The sequence below is a fragment of the Elgaria multicarinata genome, chromosome 10 (assembly GCF_023053635.1).
Source record: "Elgaria multicarinata webbii isolate HBS135686 ecotype San Diego chromosome 10, rElgMul1.1.pri, whole genome shotgun sequence".
Classification (NCBI taxonomy): Eukaryota; Metazoa; Chordata; class Lepidosauria; order Squamata; family Anguidae; genus Elgaria; species Elgaria multicarinata.
The window spans coordinates 63,772,402-63,792,969 of NC_086180.1; the positions used below are offsets into that span (position 1 = coordinate 63,772,402).

Sequence of the window (20,568 nt, forward strand, 5' to 3'; positions counted from 1 at the left end):
TTAAATTGCTTCCACCTGACCTTGGTACAGAACAGAAGGAGGAGATTTTTGAGAAAGAACAGATGCTTAGTGGACAAGCCAAGAGTTTCTTTTAAAGTCAAGTCTTATCATTTTTTATTACTGTTTGAGCTATTTGGAATTACAGTTTAATGATTCTCTTCTCTATTTTCTTCTTCAGGTCAGTTCATTTGTTGTGATTTCAGGCTAGTGGGCAAATGTTTTGTTTCTAATGTCGGATGCCAGCTAAGGTTTTTTATCAGGACGATTTACTGTCTTCTATGAGTTGTGTCCATCGTTTAATTGTAAACTATTCAATGTTTCCTTTTTAAAAATGTTTTACGTATTTTAATTGTCAGTTAGACTTGTTTTACACATTCAACTCTGAACCATTTTATGTTTCATTTTCAAGTCAATGTGTGCCTAATTGACAGTTTTACTTATTCCATATGTAGCTCCTGATGAAGGACACTGTCCGAAACACGTAGAGTGAGTACACTGAAGAATTGATTTGAAAATAAAAATAAAAATTCAAAGCACCAGAGCTTCGCTTTCCACTTTTTTTTTTTTTAGGACCATGGGTCAAATTTTGCCAGAATTGGAACCATGGATTTTGAAAAACTAATCAAATGGGTGCTTCAGTGGCACGGGGAGAAATGTACAACTATCTGTCACTGCAGCCTAGCTTCAGAGGCGAGGCAGTAACAGAGCCAGCTCTCACCACCTGCTGATCTCATTCGGCTTGCTGATGAAAGACAGGGCCGATTTCACATGTACTTTTAGGGCTGTTAATTATATCCATACAGTTAGTCATTTCTTATGTGCATAAATAAAGTGTTGATTTTTAAAAAAACAACAACAAAACCAAATACTCATTTTCTTAATAATAACAAAAAATCAACCACCCTTCTAGGTTTAAGAGTAAAAATTAAGAATTATAAAGTCATTTTGAACATCCTACCACCTGAGCAAGTGTCTGGCTTTCAGTTGTTTTTGTTTGTAAAGGCAATTTTTGTGGTGTGTGTGTGTGTGTGTGTGTGTGTGTGTGTGTGTGTGTTTAAAAAACAGTCTGTTTAGGCAATCTGAAGTGTCCTGCTATGAAAATTCAGAATCTTTATTGAAAATGGTCCAAGTGTGCTCAGGCAGGGAATCTTCCTGTTGTTTCCTTATTTTAAGAGGTAGAAGATGATCTCCTTTTCAGCTGAATCCAGATGCCATTATTAGGACGAAGAATCAGTTCTCCTACAGGATAGAGTTCTTCACGTTTCTGCGTAGTTTCAACACAAAAGTGCCGTAGGATGGTGGCAAGAACAGTCTTTTCTTCTATCTGTGCAAAGCGCTGACCTGAATATGGGTTTGAAAACAATGGTCATTACAGTTAAGCACAGCGATGACAAATGTTTATTATTCAACATGAACCAGATGACCTGGCTGACAATGAGGTCAGCTTCTCAGATTCATTTAAGGTGCAATCCCACGCAGAAATACTTCCTACATGTTCCAGCAATCCCCTGCTGACTTCCCCCCTTCCTATCTAAATATGCATAGGATTGCACCCTAAAAATGATAAAAGACAGCTTTCTGTCATTACACAGTTGCTGAATCAAAGCCAACAACCTGGAGTGGAGTGTTACAGTCATGGGAAATTGGGGAGTGAAAAATAGGAAGAGATGGAGGGCCTGATTGTGCTGGAGTAGGAATACCCTCCAAACCCTTGATTCCACATTCTTTCAACTTCCTTGTTAGGCAATCATTCCTTTTGGTTACTCCCTGCTACCTATTAATTGCCACGCACACGCTTTTCATTCTTCACAATGGCCTGGTTCAGATGTAACTATGTGAATGGGCCTGCAGAAGCCTCAATTCCCCAAGCTCTCCTCTCTCCCATCATTCTCATCCTCTTCTGCTGTTAAACAAACTTCAGAGGAAAGAAATTCAAACAGTTTGCCAAAGCCTTCCTCAAACTATATGTGGAATAAAAGCCCTGAGCCCAATAACTGGAACATACCACACCACACCAGCCAATGAATAACCTTATTTCTCTTTCCTTTCCTGTTCTTTCTCCTCTTTCCTCCCTCTGTCTCTTTCCCTTCCTCCTTCTCTATATGTCTACCCGGTCCCCTTATCCATTTGCCATAAGAATCAAACTGTAACAAGCAATGTGCGCCAAGTAAAAACATACAATTGCATAAAACTGAATTGGGAGGGCGGCGGAGGAGTGGAGAAATCAGGAAAATACAATTAAACTTCATGTAAAAAACAAACAAACTGAAAAATCAGAAATAATTTTCTAACAACACACACAGTTTCCTGTGGCGTCCATACTTGTGGAACTGTGGCTCATTTAAACTCTAACTAGTGACAATAAGCCATGAGCAGTATCCAACAGGGTACAACTGCTAATGTAACATATGTTTCACTACCAAAAACTAATCTTCTGCAATGCCAACAGTGCTAGCTGGCACACCGCTTTCCCGGAAAAGCCAGTGCGCTATTGGCATTGCACTAGAGCAGTTTATGCTAGCACAATGGGATTTCAGTGAGTGGTTGAGGCCCGCAGAATACTGCCCATGGATTCAAGTCCTGGTTTGCTCTGACGAACTAGTGTTTAAACAAACCACAGCAACCAGAGTTTAAATTTCACAGGCAACTGTGGTTTGTTTAAAAGTTGAAGTAAATGGCATGTGCAAAAGAGGAGAAGAAAGGAGGGGAGATCACATATGCCTAAGGCTTGTGTGATCTCGTTCATACATCAAGAAAACGTGGTTTCCTGTTCCGTCTGAATTGACTCACCCCTAAGATTTTGTCCACTGTAAAACGTAACTAAATCACAATTAACTGCGTCAAATGTCCTGACTCATAGGCCTGGACTGCACATAATGCTAACCCATTTACTTAACACATGCTTTGTTGCCGTACCCAAGGTCCGTCTAGTAAATGATAGAACCAAATGGGGTTTGTTTTCTCGATCCCCCAGTTATTTATTTCCATCCTCCTTAGCCTTTGGTTCTGGGTTCGCACATAATGACAACCCACGGTTTAAACAACCCAGAGTTCAGAACCCAACAACAAGCTATGGGTTCCCTTTCTGGCTTCTTCATGGTTAAGAAAACCTTGTTTGTTAGTATAGCCACATTCACACATCATCACAACCCAGAATTCAAAAACCCATATCATGGGTTAGTGTTATGTGCAAAGTAGGCCATACTAGCGTCTAAACGGGTGGGGGGTTCTTTTCCTCTTGTTTTGCACATGGAAGGAAGGCATCCAGCATGCCAGATGCTGTGCAAAAGAGGGACTTCTTTGCTCTGTAGAGGAGAACTGAAATGTCCAATAAGAATACATTTTTTGTGGATTTTTCAGTCTAAACCAAAAAATTATTTTGAAAGACTTTATACAGGAAAAGAACTTCTAATACTGTGGCGTTCAGAGGGCATATATACATACCAATACAGTTCCTAGGCCCAGCCGAGAAAGGTATGTAGGCGTATGGGTTCCGCCCAGCTAAGTTCTCAGGGAAAAAACGCTCCGGTCTAAATTCTTCAGGTTCTGGGAAGGTGTCAGGGTCTCTATGCAGTGCGTAAGGGATAATGATGACATCAAGTCCTTTGCATACCTTATGTCCTCCTGCCAAAGAAGAATGGATGTGCATGAAAGCAGCTCCTCACAAGACTAACTCCATTAGCACTAAGCTCACACCTGCTTGGACTACTCACCTATACAACAGTCCTCACTGAGAGTGCGGGCAAAAAATGGAACAGAAGGGAAAAGCCGAAGAGCTTCTTTAATAACACATTCCAGATACCGTAGCTTCTTCAATTCATCCAATGTGACGTGATGGTCAGCGTCTCCTGATCCAAGCAAAAGAGGCAGTGAGAGAAACATACGCTATTCATAACCACTAAAACATTCATCCTAAACTTGACGTTATGATAGCTATTTTAAACAGCGATGAAGACGTTTTGGGTCTGAGCCAGTTACTGTGATGGATGGAAGTTTTCAGTCAACATGTCTTCCTAAGCCAGAGTTTATTGATAAGGCAATGCTCTGGCCAAACAGCACTGCAATGCCCTCTTTCTAGTGGCAGACAACACTGAAGCTGCAAAGATTACAGCATGAGGAGCGTAAATGTTACCAGCTGCTATGGCGAGGCTACTACAGCACAGGATCCTAGGATCATCCATGCAGTCATAGCCCCATTAGGCAGCAAAAAAGGTTTTGGTTTGTTTTTAAGTAGAGAATTGAGTGTGCAGTCCTGCTACAGTTGCCCCCACTGAGAGAGCTAAGCCAGTGGGAGGAACATTGCTGGGGAAAGGGCCAAGATGCCTATGGATCACTAATCATTTTTGTAAAATGTACGCTGTGAGTCTTTGAGGACGATGCAAAGCCAGTGTAAAGGTTTCCGGTTAAGGGGACAGGGTAAAATTTACATATATATATATATATATGTACCCTGCCACGCGTTGCTGTGGCTCAGTCTGGTTAAATTGAAAAGAAAGAAAAGACAAAGTGGACGTTTCTAATATGTTTAATTTCACAATGCTTGTGGATATACAATATTTTTAGTTGTTCCATTGTCTGTGTAGATATACAGATTGTCTGGTTTGCCGACTCTAGAACACGCAACATATAATTGTCCATGTGAGAAGCAATCTGTGTCTTGATCTAAACCGCACAATTCTAAAGATCGGCCCTGAGCTTTGTTGATGGTGATTGCAAACGCCAATCGAACTGGGAATTGCAATCTCTTAAATTGAAATGGCATATCTGTTGGAATCATAGGAATGCGAGGAATGAGGACATCTTCACCTTTGAAAGGTCCTGTCAAGATTGTTCCTTCTATGACGTTGCTCATTAAGTTTGTAATGCCTCTGGTAGTTCTCCAAGTTGAGGCAGTTTAATTTTTCCAGCAGCACAACACATTCCTTTTGTTTCTCCATTAAATTTAAGAGCCTTGCAATAAGGACACACTTCAGTCATAGTGCCAATGAGAACATGCCGCCTCAAACTATAATCATCAGCTGGGTTGTACCGGAATGCAAGGCGATTGTAATCGTGTGATTGTTTACCACGGAGTCGTGTTTGACGCTGATGTGCTGTTTCTCGTTGACGTCTTTCAGCCCCTCTCAGCCTTTCGCGTTCATTATGTTGAGAACAAAGCAGATCTGTAGCTGTAGTACGCGACTGACATGCTCGCAACCGTGCATCCTCAAGTCTGGCTGAACGTTGCTTGGTTGATTCCTCGGCACGTATTTGAGCCATTTTTTTCTTTTTTTCTCATTTGCTGAAGCTCGTTCTTCCTGAGTCTGATTTGCAATTTCTCGTCACAGTGCTTCCGCTCCGCGAGTACGACGACCTAAGTGTGATCTTCTGCGAGGCATTATTTGGATGAAGTAAAGCAGTTTGTTTGGTTTTTAAAAAAGGTTTTTTTTTACGTTGAGGACGTTAGTGGAAACTCATGGCAGTTACCTTTCTTCTGAACGTGTAACTGTCAAAGGTGTAACATCTATATTCACTCAGCCAATTGCGAGAGTACATGCAAATAGGAGAGGAGGCAGAGGGAGCGGATTGGCCTACTGGTTGGTGATGTCACAATGATCAGCAGGACTGGTTTTGAGGAGGCCTATTTCTTCAATTTTAGGACAAATCTTTGACCCCATAGAGAACATAGTTACATAACAACGCTCGCATATTCGAACGCAACGCTGTGTCAAAATTTCAAAGCAATCGGTGAAGAACTTTCGGAGATATAAAAGCATGTTTTTACGGTGAGGAGGTTACTGGCAGTTACCTTTCCTGGCAGTTACCTTTCTTCAGAATGTGTAACTGTCACAGGTGTGACATCTATATTCACTCAGCCAATTGTGAGAGAACATGCAAATAGGAGAGGAGGCAGAGGCAGTGGATTGGCCTACTGTTTGGTTTTAAAAAAAGGATGTTTTTACAGTGAAGAGGTTAGTGGAAACTCCTGGCAGTTACCTTTCTTCAGAACGTGTAACTGTCACAGGTGTGACATCTATATTCACTCAGCCAAATGTGAGAGAACATGCAAATAGGAGAGGAGGCAGAGGCAGTGGATTGGCCTACTGTTTGGTTTTTTAAAAAGGATGTTTTTACGGTGAGGAGGTTAGTGGAAACTCCTGGCAGTTACCTTTCTTCAGAACGTGTAACTGTCACAGGTGTGACATCTATATTCACTCAGCCAATTGTGAGAGAACATGCAAATAGGAGAGGAGGCAGAGGCAGTGGATTTCCCTACTGGTTGGCGATGTCACAATGACCTATAAGAACAAATAGGAGAGAACATGCAAATAGGAGAGGAGGCAGTGGATTGGACTACTGGTTGGCGATGTCACAATGACCTATAAAAGCAAATAGGAGAGAACATGCAAATAGGAGAGGAGGCAGAGACAGTGGATTGGCCTACTGGTTGGGGATGTCACAATGATCAGCAGGACTGGTTTTGAGGAGGCCTATTTCTTCGATTTTAAGACAAACTTTTGACCCCATATAGAACATAGTTACATAACAATGCTCGCGTATTCGAATGCAACGTTGTGTCAAAATTTCAAAGCAATCGGTGAAGAACTTTCGAAGATATAACATCTGTTTTGAACGAACATTTAGGTGTGAGCAATTGGTGGCCTTACAGATGTTTTGGCTTACAAGTCCCATCAGCCCTCGACACCATAGCCAATGATGAGGAATGATGGGAGTTGCAGGCCAAAACATCTGGAGGGCCACATGTTGCCTATCGTAAACTTACGTGGAAATACATGTGCGTGTCATACTGTAGCCAGTTGATGCTCACATGTCCAAGGGAAGGGGGAACTTACCCAAAATTTCATCCAATTCATTGTGAACTTTTCTTTGGACTTCTGGATAACGTGCAAGTAAATAAATAGTCCAGGTCATGGCAGCAGAGGTAGTATCATGACCCTAGGGGAAGAGTTTTAAAAGACAAGCTTTTAATAACGAACATGGTGCTCAACCGTTACAGGACCTGAAAATTATTTCAAATCCATTGACACTACCACCAATTTTTGTTAGAGCTAATACTCAATTCTCAGGCACCAGCTTATGCCATCAGGATTAGGGGACACACACACACACACACATTTGTGTTTGTGTGGACATGTGTGCATGGACATGTGTGCATATCTACATATAGTGTACTTTTTCATTCTTCTGAATAAAGGGAGATGAGGAAACATCAGGGTTGCCTTTGCTTCCTTCCCCTCTCCAGTTCCCTCAGGGGTAAAGTGTTGCTATATTGTCCCTGTAGTAGGGACGTGGAGAATCCCGTCAGAGCCAAGAGAAATCAACAAGATTATGTTTTCTCCCATGTCAATTCCCCTTCTCAGACATGCTTTAAATTGTGATTTGATTGTTGCTGAGCTTCAGAAATTCTGATTTCTGAGACAAATGCCTCAGCACCTCCACTACCCACCAGAGGGCAACAAACCCTACCGTTGCTACGTTAATTCTTTTATTTTTTTATTGCACTTCTATTCCGCTCAATAGCCAAGCTTTTACAGTACAATCTTATGCAGGCCTACTCAGAAGTCAGCCCTATACAGTTCAATGGGACGTACTCCAAGATAAATGTGCATAGGATTGCCCCTCAAAAAGCCCTTTTCAGTTATTCTTTGAGGGGATAGAATCATGTTGATTATTAGTCACTGAACTGCCAGATCATCAACAAGCTAACTGCCCTACATGGTTTTACACAAACCAACACTAGATCCTCGTCTATTTTTAATCCACATTTCTTTCAAAAATGAACTAAGATCTGTACATCTAAATGTCTTTCCCTTGCCTCCATTGCTGCTTGTGCAGAACATTGGAGGCCTAGATTGGTCGGGTCCAGTAAGCGCAAGATTACTGTCTAATGCAGGAGCAGCGAACCAGTGTCAGCCAAGGGATCCAATTCCATTTCAAAGGAGCTCTCGCGGGGGTGGGGATGGGGCATATTCCAATGGTGGGTGGGCTCAAGGGCAAAGGGGCAAAAGTTTAGAGCCAAAAATACCAGAAGAGGCATTTCAACCTTTTAGAGTGGGGGGAGGGGGAACTGCGCAAAAGCCAGGAAGTGGGTGGTGGGGAGGAAAGGGGACAGAGCGAGGGGAAAGGGGGCCCTGGCCCTGGTCCTGGTCCTGAGGTTCCCCACTTCTAGTCTAACAGCAGTCTCAGATATACATGTACCCTATCAGAGCACAGAGCTTTTACACCTATTGTGCCAGACCGCAAACGCATGTTCGAGCCTGCGTTCACAGCCATTTCTAATAAAATACTTAAACGAAGATGCTTCTCAGTTTTGAGTTACGTTTAAGAGTATTATTGCATCTCCCTGTCTTGTTTTGGGGCCAGAAAGAGAACAGCATTTTGGTGCGCCAGTCAGGACAGGGAGCGATTCTTCCATGATGATCTTGACGTTACACATTAGATTTGGCCTAAGTTTGAATCTGTTTGCTGGGCCCCATCCTTCCGGTCTAACCTACGTTCCAGAATTGTCATTAAGAATACAATTAGTGCTAACTTCAGGGAAATAAGGCAAGATACAAAAGAATGCATAGGAGTGCATTCAAGACATAGTTATGGCCATGTTGGCTATGGTCTCTGTGTATTTGCTTAGTGTTGTAAAAGCTTAAACAGTTTTTTTTAAAAAAAAAACCACGCCAGAATATAATGACAAAGTCATATACCATTCTGTCAGGTGTTGCTGTCCCAAGTCATGTAAGGCTTTATAGATTAAAACCACCTTGAACCGGCCTCAGAAGCATACAAGCAGCCAATGCAAGTGGGCCAGAATTAGTCTTAAATGCTCAGATATAATGACCCTGTCAAATCAGTATTATCATCTCCATGCTGCAGGGGTGGAGAACTTCAGGGCTGTAGGCCAAATCTGCCCTACTGGGATCCCAATCCGGCCTCCAGGCGGCTGCGCCCTTTTCCCAAGGCCACAGCCCCTTTCCTCCAACTGTTTCCAAGTTTTGGTTCACTTTTCCCGCATTTGAAGAGGTTGAAATGCTTCTACAGAGGCTTAATTACAGGCAATAAAAGCTTTAAGCTAAAACACACTGGTAAATAAGCTTTGGCCCTGTCCACCACTGGAATGAGCCACTACGGTACACCATCACCCTGTACTATGCATGTTGTACCTCAAACATGAACGTATCCACTTCCTCTCGAATGTCCAGGTAGCTTAACTTCTTCCCCGCTTCATCAGTGGCGTTCAGAAGCAGATCAAGAAAAGCCCTCCTTTTCTTGTCCCTCCTTTGCTCACCATTGCCGACAGCTTCGCTTTTGTGCTGCTCCTGGTTTTTGAGTTCTTGAGCTTTTTCTGCGATCACCTTAAATATCGGAAAACAATGCACCGTTGTCACATCTGTTGTGCTCTGTGCAGTGCCACGTAAAAGGATGCGCTAGATCTCACCTGGCACCTACGTTGCGCTCTTTCCAGGGCCACGAGAAAACCTTTTTCTTTTCCCAGGTGTTTTAGTCTTTTAGCTCTGTTGTTTTAAAATCCATTCTTGTATTTCAAACGTCTGCACTGCAGCTGTTTTATTTTGGCTTGTTCTTTTATTTTATGGTTTTAAGCTTTTGCATTTTATTTTGTATTTTGTGAGGCAGTTAGTGGTTTTAATTGTTGAAAACCACCCAGAGAGCTTTGACTACTGGGGCGGTATTGAAATATAATCAATCCATAAAAACTTTAGCCTGGACCTAGTGCTGTGTGCATTGTGCTGGCAAACAGAGAAGAGAAATAAGCACTGGCACTAAAGAGGTCTATGCTGTACAATCCTGTGTACGTTTACCTGGGCATTTACACCTGGGTAAACATGCTTAGGATGGAGAAAACAAAGCCATACGCCCAACATACTGGCTTTGTCTGTAGTTTGGTTCGTGCAAGAGAAGTGCATGATGGGATTGGAATAATGTATGTGTCTGAAAGTGCTGTGTTGCTGAAACTTCTATATCAGCAAGGAAATGATTAATTGAAATTCTTAAGTCTAAAGGTCTCCTGACCTAGGAAAAGACAAATAGTCAAAGGTTAATAAGAGAAACTGACCTACATTTTAGAATGTAAGTTGTAAGTCCTTCAACTGCAGGACTTGCCACGCAGCTGCATTATGCTCAATAAAACAGAGTTGCCTTCCAACCAAAGTTGGGTTTTTTAGAAGCTTTGACAGGATCAAAATCAGGCTCTGTAAAAGCCATGAGAAAGAAAACACACTGTATGAAACTGGATATCCAGTGGGATAAATCTAGCAAGTCCTCTTTGTCCTGTCCGCCAAAGAATGTACAGAGGACAAGTCCTCATGGATGTACCTACTTCAAGCTAGTTGAGCCCTTACTTCCACCATAGATTCAGAGGAAGCCATTCGCTGGAGTTCAGTTTTGAGAAACTAGACAGCTACTTCAGGAATTGACCCTAAAATATTTGTCAATAAGAGGGAAGAATAGGCATGAAACTTCTATAGAACTATTCAACCTTGAAGGTACCTCAGGTCTCCAATATGAGGAGACACTTCTGGTGGTTTGGGAGAAAATCAGAGCCAGTGATGCATAGTGGCTAAAGTGTTGGACCGGCAAGGGTTTAAATCCTGACTCAGCCATGAAACTCTGTAAGTAGCCTGAAGGTTGAGTCACTTTTTCCTCAAAGTAGCCTACTTCGCAGGTCTGTTGTGAGGATAAAATGGGAAACCCCACAGGTGCCACCTTTAGCATAGTATGAGATCCAAATGTGACGGATGAAAGGATGGAATGATATAAGTGCCAGATAATGAGGCCCGGGAGAACCACGACTATATCTTGGTGGAAACAGTTTGACATTGGCGCCTGTGCACTGATAAGTAAAAGGAAAATGCTGCAGCTTACTTGATCAGTGAAGCTGTGAAGTATTTTCAGACTCCTGGAATGTTCTCTTCCTTCTTGGAACAGAAGGTAAATAAGGTCATTCCAAAGCCATGGTGACTTCTGTCTGTGATGAATCAAGTCACTCATCCTAGGGCAACAAGTAACAGCGCTGTTCGTCTTTCAATGAAAATTTCTTGCTACTGGTAGGTCTAGTCACACCTCTAATCTTGTGGAAATGGTGGTTTTATAGCTGCCATCTGAGTAAAAGACTTTTTTACACTAAATTAAGAGCTGCCCCTTTTACACAAAATGGCAGCTCGCTAAGAGGATGGGCGCCGTGCAGCACTCACTGAGTGCTTGCCAGACTGTGCAGTGGCTTGCACAGCAAGCAGGGGACACGAGTCCAGCAGGCCCAGCAGACTCCACCCATTTATCAGACTCCACCCATGTATCGGATGCCTGCAACATCCTTAGCTACTAAGCTGAGGAAAACAGAGCATCCTCCAGCCCATTCAACACACCTGGAGGGCACCAGGTTGGGGAAGGCTGCACTATGAAGAGAGCCTCCGGTGTGAACGAGCTTCTGCGTACGCACCCAACACACATAGGGTTGCATCCAATGTTACCCTAAATTGGATTACCACTGGATACAACCCAAGGAGGCTCAAGTTCACACAATCTGCCTCCAAGCATCAGTGCTGGGGACAGAAATCCTACAAACCAATTGTCTGTGTGTGTTCATCATGCAGGCAGCCAAGTTCTTACTGAAGGCTATTTGGGCAGAGGGGGAAGGGCCTTTTCTCCAAAGAGCCATTGCTGATCTAAGCTCTACTGCAGGTGTGAGGAACCTCAGGACCGGGGGCCAAATCCCTCCCTCCTGGAGTGCCAATCTGGCCCAATATGTGGGGTTCCCCAGAAAGCCCCACCCCTTCCCATGGCCCCACCCCTTCCTGCCAACCACCAATTGCTCGGTAGTTTCCCAGCTTTTCTGCATCCCAAAAGGTTGCAATAGGCAGTAAGAGCTTTAAGCTAACATTTTTGGCATTTGGGGGTATTTTATTGTGTTTGGGGCTCCACCCCCTTTGCCTTCAGCACTGCCTACCATAGCAATGTGGGCCCCAAAAGGTGCTCTGAGATTGAATTGGCCCTCGGGCTGGAAGAGGTTCCCCACCACTGCTCTACCGGAATAGATCATCACACCCTGACACGTACCTATAGACCGCTTGGACATACTCGGAATCCTTATCGTTTTGAGCACCAATGTTCTTGCCCATCGCTGTTTCTAGGAACAGAAGAGAGAGGGAGAGAAGTCGGTAAAAAACGCTTCACCTACAAACCGACAATGGGCAGCAATAGAAACGCAAGGAACTGCCTTGTACTGAGTTAGTAGAAGACAGTTCCTTACGTCCATCTAATTCAATATTGTCAACACTGAGTGGCAGCGGCTGTCCAGGGTTTCAGACTGAAGTCTATCTCAGACCTAGCTGGAGATGTCGGGATTGAACCTGGGACCTTCCGCATGCAAAGGATGTGCTCTACTGCTGACCTATATTGGTCAATTTGTAGTAGAGTTCTTCTGTTACTAATGTCGCACCATCACTGTAGCCACTAGCCCTATTCGGGAGTTTTGACTGCAACGTCACAGGGACGACTATAACCTTGTTCAGCCAAATCCGCTTAGAATCCCCTTTTGCGTCTTCCAGCTCAACGCAGGAAGGTGAAGGGAGAAAAGGCAGTGTGCACGGACCTGCAGACACACCATACATAGAATTTAAGAATACCTGAATAGGGCTACTCCCTTCCAGCCATCCCATGCCCCTTTCTCCCCAGTATGTGTATCTGGATCTTGCCTGGATACATCTGACTCCTTTCCCCCTCTCAGATTAGATTTTAAATCCATATTCTATGCCATGGATGAATGAACTAGCATTTAACTGAAACAGCAAGCTATAAAAATAATTTTGAATTGGGATGTACCCAATGTAGGGCAGGTAGCTATATTGTTATTAGAGAAACCATTATTTTGCCCATTCATCACAATCAATTTTAGTCTCCCAACATAAGAAGTGGAATTTTGAGACCTCAAGCACTGTGACAATTGTACAGCAACCACTGGGCAACCATCAGGACTTACCACAGATGATGTCAAGGGCACAGAGCGTGATGTCTAAAAAGCAATCAAATGGCTCTTTGTCCACATGTTTTTCAAGTTTCTGAACAAGGATATGGGCTTGTTCATTCATCACGTCAAGGAAATCGTCTAAGATGGTGAAATGGAAGGTTGGAGTTAACATTTTTCTTCTGGACCGCCATTTGCCTCCAGTGCTGCAAAACAAAGACTTAAGGATAATCTCTCTCTACACAAGCAAATCCTATACAAAGCACAGTAAATATATTAAAGGTGCAAGCCTATGCATTGATTGGACAGTAAAAAATCTTAGAACACCCAACATTCCCAAGCCAGCCATGCTAGCTGGGAAATGCTGGAATAATAGGACTTTTTTCTTCCTAAATATGCATAGGATTGCGTCCTTTTTTTTTTTTATTAAATTTTTATTCATTTTCAACACTATATAAACATAGATAAACATTACCAAAATATAACTGAAACAAAACACAATAAGAAAAAGAAAAACATCAAATATCTGCTGCATACATATTGAATGATTGTTGAGTACAAATATCAAAAACTATTACATATACCTTATCATACTACAACATCTTCGTTCTTAACATAAAAGTGCACCCCCCACCTCGGGATCATTCTTGAGTCCAAAATCTAATCGTTTCTTCTGCTGGTGGTTTCCCACTTCCCTTAGTAAACACAAACACTAGGAACTGTTTCCAAATTCCTTCGAACTCATTTATTTTAGTTACGCCTTTTCTCCACTTAATATTACATGTCAGTTTATCATTAATGGCTATGTCCCATACTTCTTTGTACCATTCCTCAATAGTATATTCCCCTTGGACCTTCCAGTTCCTAGCTACCATCAGTCGTGCTGCAACCAACAAATTCGATATCAGCTCTATAGTTCCTTTTCCACACTTTATATCTTCAAATAGTGACAGCAATGCTATTTTTGGTGTTTGTTCTATTTTCATTCCCACTATTTCTTCAATTTCAATTTCTGAGAACACCATCTTCCATAATCTTTGTACATATTTGCATTGCCACCACATATGTAAATACGTTCCTTTTTCCCCACAACCTCTCCAACAATTTGCTGAATGTTGATCACTTATCTTATTCAATCTAACCGGGGTTAGGTACCACCTCCATAGGATTTTAAAATAATTCTCCTTTATTCTTACTGATAAACTTCTCAACACTCTTTGTTTCCATAGTCCCTCCCAGCTCTGTCGCCCTATTTGTATCTTCAAATCTGATTCCCAAACCATTTTCTCTGTATTCTCTCTAAACTCCTTCTCTAACAATATTTTATATATTTCACTCATTAATCCTTTTGAAACTATACTACCTCCTTTCCCTTCCTCCTTACTTACTACTAATTCTTCAAACCTCGTCATCTTTCTGCACATTCTATTATCTTTAATCCACTTTTTATTCCATTGCTCTAATTGACCATATTCTAGCCAAGATAGCTTCTTCTCCTTTAACAAATTTTCCATATCCTCTCTTGTTTTAATATCTCTTACCCAATCCTTTAATCTTATTTTATTTTTCTCTTTTAATATTTTACATAATCTACCCTTTAGATCCTCTGGGAAATTCTTTAACATTATTATCGGTGCTAAGGGAGAGTTGCTCGGAAGCAGCTTCCCTTTAAATTTACTCCAAATTTCCCATTGAGTCCTCAGGAGTGGATTATCTATACTTCCAACCCACTTTCTTCCTCCGTCTTTAAAAAAAACATTCTCCAAATTCATCTCTACCTTATTTATGGTTTTTTCTTCCATCCAATATAAATCTCCTACTCCCATAATTGCTTCTACAACTATGAAGAGAGCCTCCGGTGTGAACGAGCTTCTGCGTACGCACCCAACACACATAGGGTTGCATCCAATGTTACCCTAAATTGGATTACCACTGGATACAACCCAAGGAGGCTCAAGTTCACACAATCTGCCTCCAAGCATCAGTGCTGGGGACAGAAATCCTACAAACCAATTGTCTGTGTGTGTTCATCATGCAGGCAGCCAAGTTCTTACTGAAGGCTATTTGGGCAGAGGGGGAAGGGCCTTTTCTCCAAAGAGCCATTGCTGATCTAAGCTGATCTAAACATAATTTTATGTTTGGGAGACCCATTCCCCCCTTTTTTTGGCTTAGGTACCAATTATTTTTATTCACTCTTGCTCTCTTTTCTCCATTACAATATTTATTAATAATATTTTGCCAACTTTTTATCTCGGTTTCTGATATTTTTATAGGTAACATTCTAAATACAAAATTAATTTTAGCTAATATCTTCATTTTTATTAAGGCTATTCTTCCGAACCAAGATAAATTTAATCTTTTATATTTCTCCAATTTCTCTAATACCTCTTTCTTTAACCTCATTAAATTTTCCTTTTCAAGATTCTCTAAATTTTTTGTAATTTTAATTCCCAAATATTTAATCTCATTCTTAACTTTCAATTCCATTCCCTTAAATTCCCAATCCTTTTCTTCCTTCTTGGTATAGTTAAACAATATCATCTCTGATTTAGACCAATTTATTTTTAACCCTGTAATTTCCTCAAATTCCCTCAACTGATATTTAATTCTTTCTAACTTTCTTAATGGATTCTTAATGGTCAATAAAGTGTCATCCGCAAACATGTTTAACTTTATTTCCCTTACCTCTCCAATTCCTTCTAACTCTTCATCCTCCCTTAGTGCCTTCGCCAAAACTTCCATAACCATTACAAACAGGACCGGCGAGAGCGGACATCCTTGTCTTGTTCCTCTGGCTAGTCGTATCTTTTCAGTAAGTCCGTCATTTACCACCACTACCGCCGTATTTTGGGAATATAGCTGTTCTATTACATTTTTAAATTTATTTCCAAATCCCAATTTATCTATAATACTCTTTAGTGCCTGCCAGCTCACACAATCAAAAGCTTTAAAAATATCTAATGCCATAATACCTGCCTTAATATTTGCTTTTTTTATTACATTTATTACATTTAAAACTCTACCCACTAAATTATGCATATGCCTTCCTACCACAAACCCACATTGATCTGCTCCTATATATTCTGCCAAAAATTTATTTAGCCGTTTGGCCATAATAGATGTAAAAATTTTAGCATCCTGATTTATTAAAGAAATAGGTCTATAAGAATCGGGATTAGTCAAATCTTTATCTGGTTTTGGGATCAGAATTATCACTGAATGTTCCCAGGATTGCGTCCTAAGGGCTCCATCCTATGCGGATACCAAACCCCTCCAAACTCAGAGGCTGCTGATCATCCAATGCAGGGCAGGGGGACAGTGGAGGCGATCTTCACCTCTGCATTCCAGCTGCACTACATTTCTGCTAGATGGGCAAAAATGTAGCATTTCTGCCTCTAGGGGGCACTGCCATTGAAGCAGAGACTGAAACTAATAGTGATAGCTATAGGTCAGAAAATGAGTCTGATTAAATTTCATGCATATTCATTGAATCTTGGTCCCCCCACTCTTTTTCTCTATTCTTTTTATGGGAATGGGTGCTTTATGTCTTGACACTGGAGGACTAGCGGAGACATAAGATAAATTCCTGCATTGAGCAGGGGGGTGGACTCGATGGCCTTATAGGCCCCTTCCAAATCTATTCTATGATTTTATAATTTTCTTTGCTACTAATGTTGGTGGTTTCTTCTTTTGTTTTTTAAAATTGTTTTTTGCTTGCTCCTCATAAACTGGTAGAACCAAAGAGGTTCCCTACAGTTTAGGTGTTCCTAACAGTTCAGGAGCTTGTACCTCCATTTGTTACATTTTTTTTTTAAAGAAAATTAAATTAGTAATAATTGTTTGAATATACTGTACTTTTAATATACCAAATGTAATAATTTTATGCCAAACCAACTTGGACATAGTTACATTTTATGTTCCTAAATAACAAAGTGACTTTCAAACTGTAAAAAGTGCTAATATTGCATTATTTCAATTTTTTTTAAAAAAATCATTTTTTTCCATGGCTTCAAAATTTCTGCTAATTTTACATCTCTAATTACTAGTTTAAAATGGTTTATAACAGGAGTGACAATGGCTGGGGTCCAAGGCACACTCCATATACAGTTTTAAAAACGTTTTCAAAGTGTCGTATCCTGCTTAGTGTAGATCTGGCCCAGCTTTTCGCAGCCTAGTGCTCTCTGGCCGTTTTGGACATCAACTCCCAGCAGCCACAGCCAGCATAGCCAATGGTCAGAAATTCTGGGGGTTATAGTCCAAAGGATCCAGAATGCCAGAGCATGAGGGAGATTGAATTATTATTATTATTATTATTATTATTACCCGCCTCTCCATTTTGATTGAGGCGGGTAACAACAGCAAGTATAAAATACATAAAATACTGATTAAAAACATAGTATACATTGCTAAAACTTCTTAAAAAAACATCCTAAAAGCATCCTAAAATTCCACTGGATAGGCCTGCCGGAGGCACAGGTAAAGTGCAAACCACCCACCCACCTTCTAGCTACATTTTGCTTTACCTTGTTAGAAGTCCTGTGCCAAGCCAGGGGTGAAGAAACTTGTAGGAATCGGCCTTCTCAATATGCTTGGAGCTATTCAAAACAACCTGCCCGGAGATGAGAACAAAACTAAGATCTCTCTAAAAGGGAGAATTAGCCATTTCTGTGCTTATCTGTTCAGCCCTGCCTTAAAAGCCAACTATCCAAAGAAATTCAGATTAGCAGGCTTAGCAATGAATATTCCAAAGTGGCATTCAAAGTATCTAACAGCTCCTTTACTTTTTCTTCAGATTCCCCATAGGCAGGGCTTCAATGCTCTTCACCAAGTCAAGCCAAATTCTGACCACATAAAAGGAATTCTGCAATCTGTATAACTTATGCAAATCAAATTCATTCTGCATAAGTTATTCTGTGGGGGTGATTTATTTTTTTTACTAGTTTATGTCATTTATTCTCCCCATGGGTATTGGCAAGGACTTACTCTGAGCATTGAACCCCTGCCCCATCACCATGAGCAATCTTTTCCAGCGAAGCCCTGCTCAGAGGAGCCAATCTTGTAATACCAGCTCATGGGCTGAAAGCCGGGAGGAGGATGACGCCCACCGATCCCATCTCTGGATCTCCATATGTTGATCCAAATCTCTGAACGGAAGCTTTTGCACACGGTGGGCTCCCTCTGCGCAATCCATATTTTGCCATTGCTTCTTTTGAAGAGTGCACATCTCTCATGCAGAATGGAGCCTGCATGTGCACAGCTCATACACAAGTAGGCTCTCGTTCAGAAGACACAAGCAATTAGTGAAGGTCAACAAGAATCATAGAATCATAGAATAGCAGAGTTGGAAGGGTCCTACAAGGCCATCTAGTCCAACCCCCTGCTCAATGCAGGAATCCACCCTAAAGCATCCCTGACAGATGGTTGTCCAGGAGCAGCAGCTGCAATCTGGCTCTTCCCTTCCTCCATCCATGCCGTGGTATCCCCATGGGCATCACATGAAGATGGCTCAACTCATCGGCCTTCTTAGAATTACCCACACGTGTTCAGACTTTATGTCAACAACCATAAAGACTTGAAGGTTGCTTTTCAGAAGACACGGCAGCAGAAGGGGAAGCAGCTGAGGTTTGTAAGGAAGCAGAAAACTCTGCACTCCGTTCCACATTTGACCACCATACTTTGTTCCTGCAGCAAAGTTGCATCACGCTCCAAGAGTGAGGCTGCCCTCCACAGAGCGAGGCATTTTCAACTGCTCCTGCTACCAGCAGAATCGCTTTCCAGCCGCCTGCCAGCCGTTTCTTTCACTGTGCCAGTGCTGGCCCACCCATTTATACAGGCAGTTTGTAAAGGTAATAGCCTGTGCTACTAGCTTCTCTTTCATTTCTTAAAAGGGCACTGATCTCCAGCCTGCATGGAGGCCATTTCATCTTCCCTGGAAAACCTACTCCATTAGTGTGGGATTAAGAAACAAGCTGTTGTTAACTTGTCTTAAAGGAAAGACACTCGGCATATGCTCAGAAGTATCCATCTTTATTATTACTTCCCAAATGCTGGAACTCAGATTGTGGGGCTGAACCTGGAATCATGTGGGACAAAGTAGCCACAACTCTTCCTTTCCTTTTCAATCCCAGGTGTTGCTCTCCGCTTCCCTCACCTGCTGTGGCAAGCAGGTCACCCGATGAGCCTCACGGAAGAGGGGACGGATGGGGGGAGCAAATGCAGCTCCTGGGCCCCATTGCATGATTTAAAGCTCTGTGTCTAGGGTAAGAAGCTCCCTGTCTGTCCTGGTTTCTTTCATCTAGCAAGTCCCTGTCATTTTGCTTCTTTCAGCTGGATACAGTCATTTGCAAGAAAACAGTTGCTCATGTCAAAATACTGCACACACACACACACACACAAACCCTTTCCCTGTTGTCATTTTTTTTCAGAAAAACAGCAGATTTCATGGGAACTGCACCTCAATGACATTTGCAAAAGAGAAAAACACATATCAGCACACAAACGATAAATAACATTCAGTTGAGGCTTTGAAACTAGTGGATCATTAACACAGCAGCTGTATTCAACATAACCCCTACACTGATTGTGCAAATTGAAGTTCAAGGTTTTCTACAGACCCAGAACTGGATAAATATTTTTTCATCTCTCATTCTTAGGTAAGTGAAGTACTTTTCACCAGCAGGATCCAAAACCTTACTCAGCAACATTATTTATGTTAACTAAGTCCTGATGATTTCCACTGGATTTACTCCCAGCTAAGCATGCATAGGATTTATGCTCACTAAGCACAATTTCTGCGTTAACATGCATAAGATTTTATTGTTAGAGACTGCTGTTTGTACTGAGGCAAGGATGAACTTGACTAGGAAGAAACACTGGCTACCATCGTTTCTCCGTCATCGCTCAGTTACTTCCTGTTGAGAACAGGAAATAAACAATGAGCATGAGGCCCATTCAGTTGGGCGTTGTAATCACTCTACTTGTCCCACACACAGCAGGAGAGAGCAGCAACCAGACTTTTTTCTGTTTGTTTTTCTGGAAGGTGCACGAGAGGAAGACGATGTCATGTGAGGGCCTCCGAGAAATCCGTGAGGGCCCAGTAATGACCGTGCAATAAAATATGCTTTTTTGTTACAAACATACGATGCCTGTCATCCAAATAGTTTGGAGAAGCTTTCCTGTGATTCGTCGGCATTCGTCGGAAATGGGCCTTCATGGCCCATTTTAGAAATCACAATGGTTGCAATGTGGAAGGGTTTTATGATTGTTCTGTATTCTTTTCACAACTAAGGCTATAATCTCAAGCTGGGAGCAATTACCGTTAAGCACAGTTGTTTCCAAGCAAGCATGCATAGGACTGGGATCTTAAGTGCTTTAACAACCCTTACTTACATTCTAAATCAACAGGCCTAGAATCAGTCTGGACATCCAGTAAAAGCTAAGACAGAGAGACTCACCTCCACAGTTTCTGCATGATATAAGACCAGAAAGGGAAGTGGTCCTATCCAGAGCTTTATCGGTGATATATTCCGTAAGTCCTCAGTGATAAGCATCAACTGCTCAAAGAAATCTGAAAAACATGCATCATACACTGGGCA

General features: G+C 41.8%; 1 protein-coding gene across 3 annotated transcripts in view; it reads right to left on the reverse strand.

Moving 5' to 3' along the window:
- Nucleotides 1-1,080: 1,080 nt before the first annotated feature.
- Nucleotides 1,081-20,568, reverse strand: part of LOC134404810 (cytochrome P450 4V2-like) — a 37,554-nt gene continuing 18,066 nt past the window's right edge. For 2 of the 3 annotated variants that reach the window (XM_063135722.1, XM_063135720.1), the window contains exons 2-11: nt 20,428-20,540; nt 17,497-17,582; nt 12,989-13,179; nt 12,067-12,136; nt 10,876-11,002; nt 9,156-9,347; nt 6,834-6,936; nt 3,714-3,848; nt 3,445-3,624; nt 1,081-1,341 (exon numbers count right to left, since the gene is read on the reverse strand). In XM_063135722.1, coding sequence (XP_062991792.1) covers nt 1,169-1,341; nt 3,445-3,624; nt 3,714-3,848; nt 6,834-6,936; nt 9,156-9,347; nt 10,876-11,002; nt 12,067-12,136; nt 12,989-13,179; nt 17,497-17,582; nt 20,428-20,523 — 1,353 coding nt within the window. In that variant the 5' untranslated portion in view covers nt 20,524-20,540 and the 3' untranslated portion in view covers nt 1,081-1,168. Of the gene's footprint in view, nt 1,342-3,444; nt 3,625-3,713; nt 3,849-6,833; nt 6,937-9,155; nt 9,348-10,875; nt 11,003-12,066; nt 12,137-12,988; nt 13,180-17,496; nt 17,583-18,038; nt 18,978-20,427; nt 20,541-20,568 lie in introns of those variants that run through there. The other variant, XM_063135721.1, reaches the window with a different exon arrangement.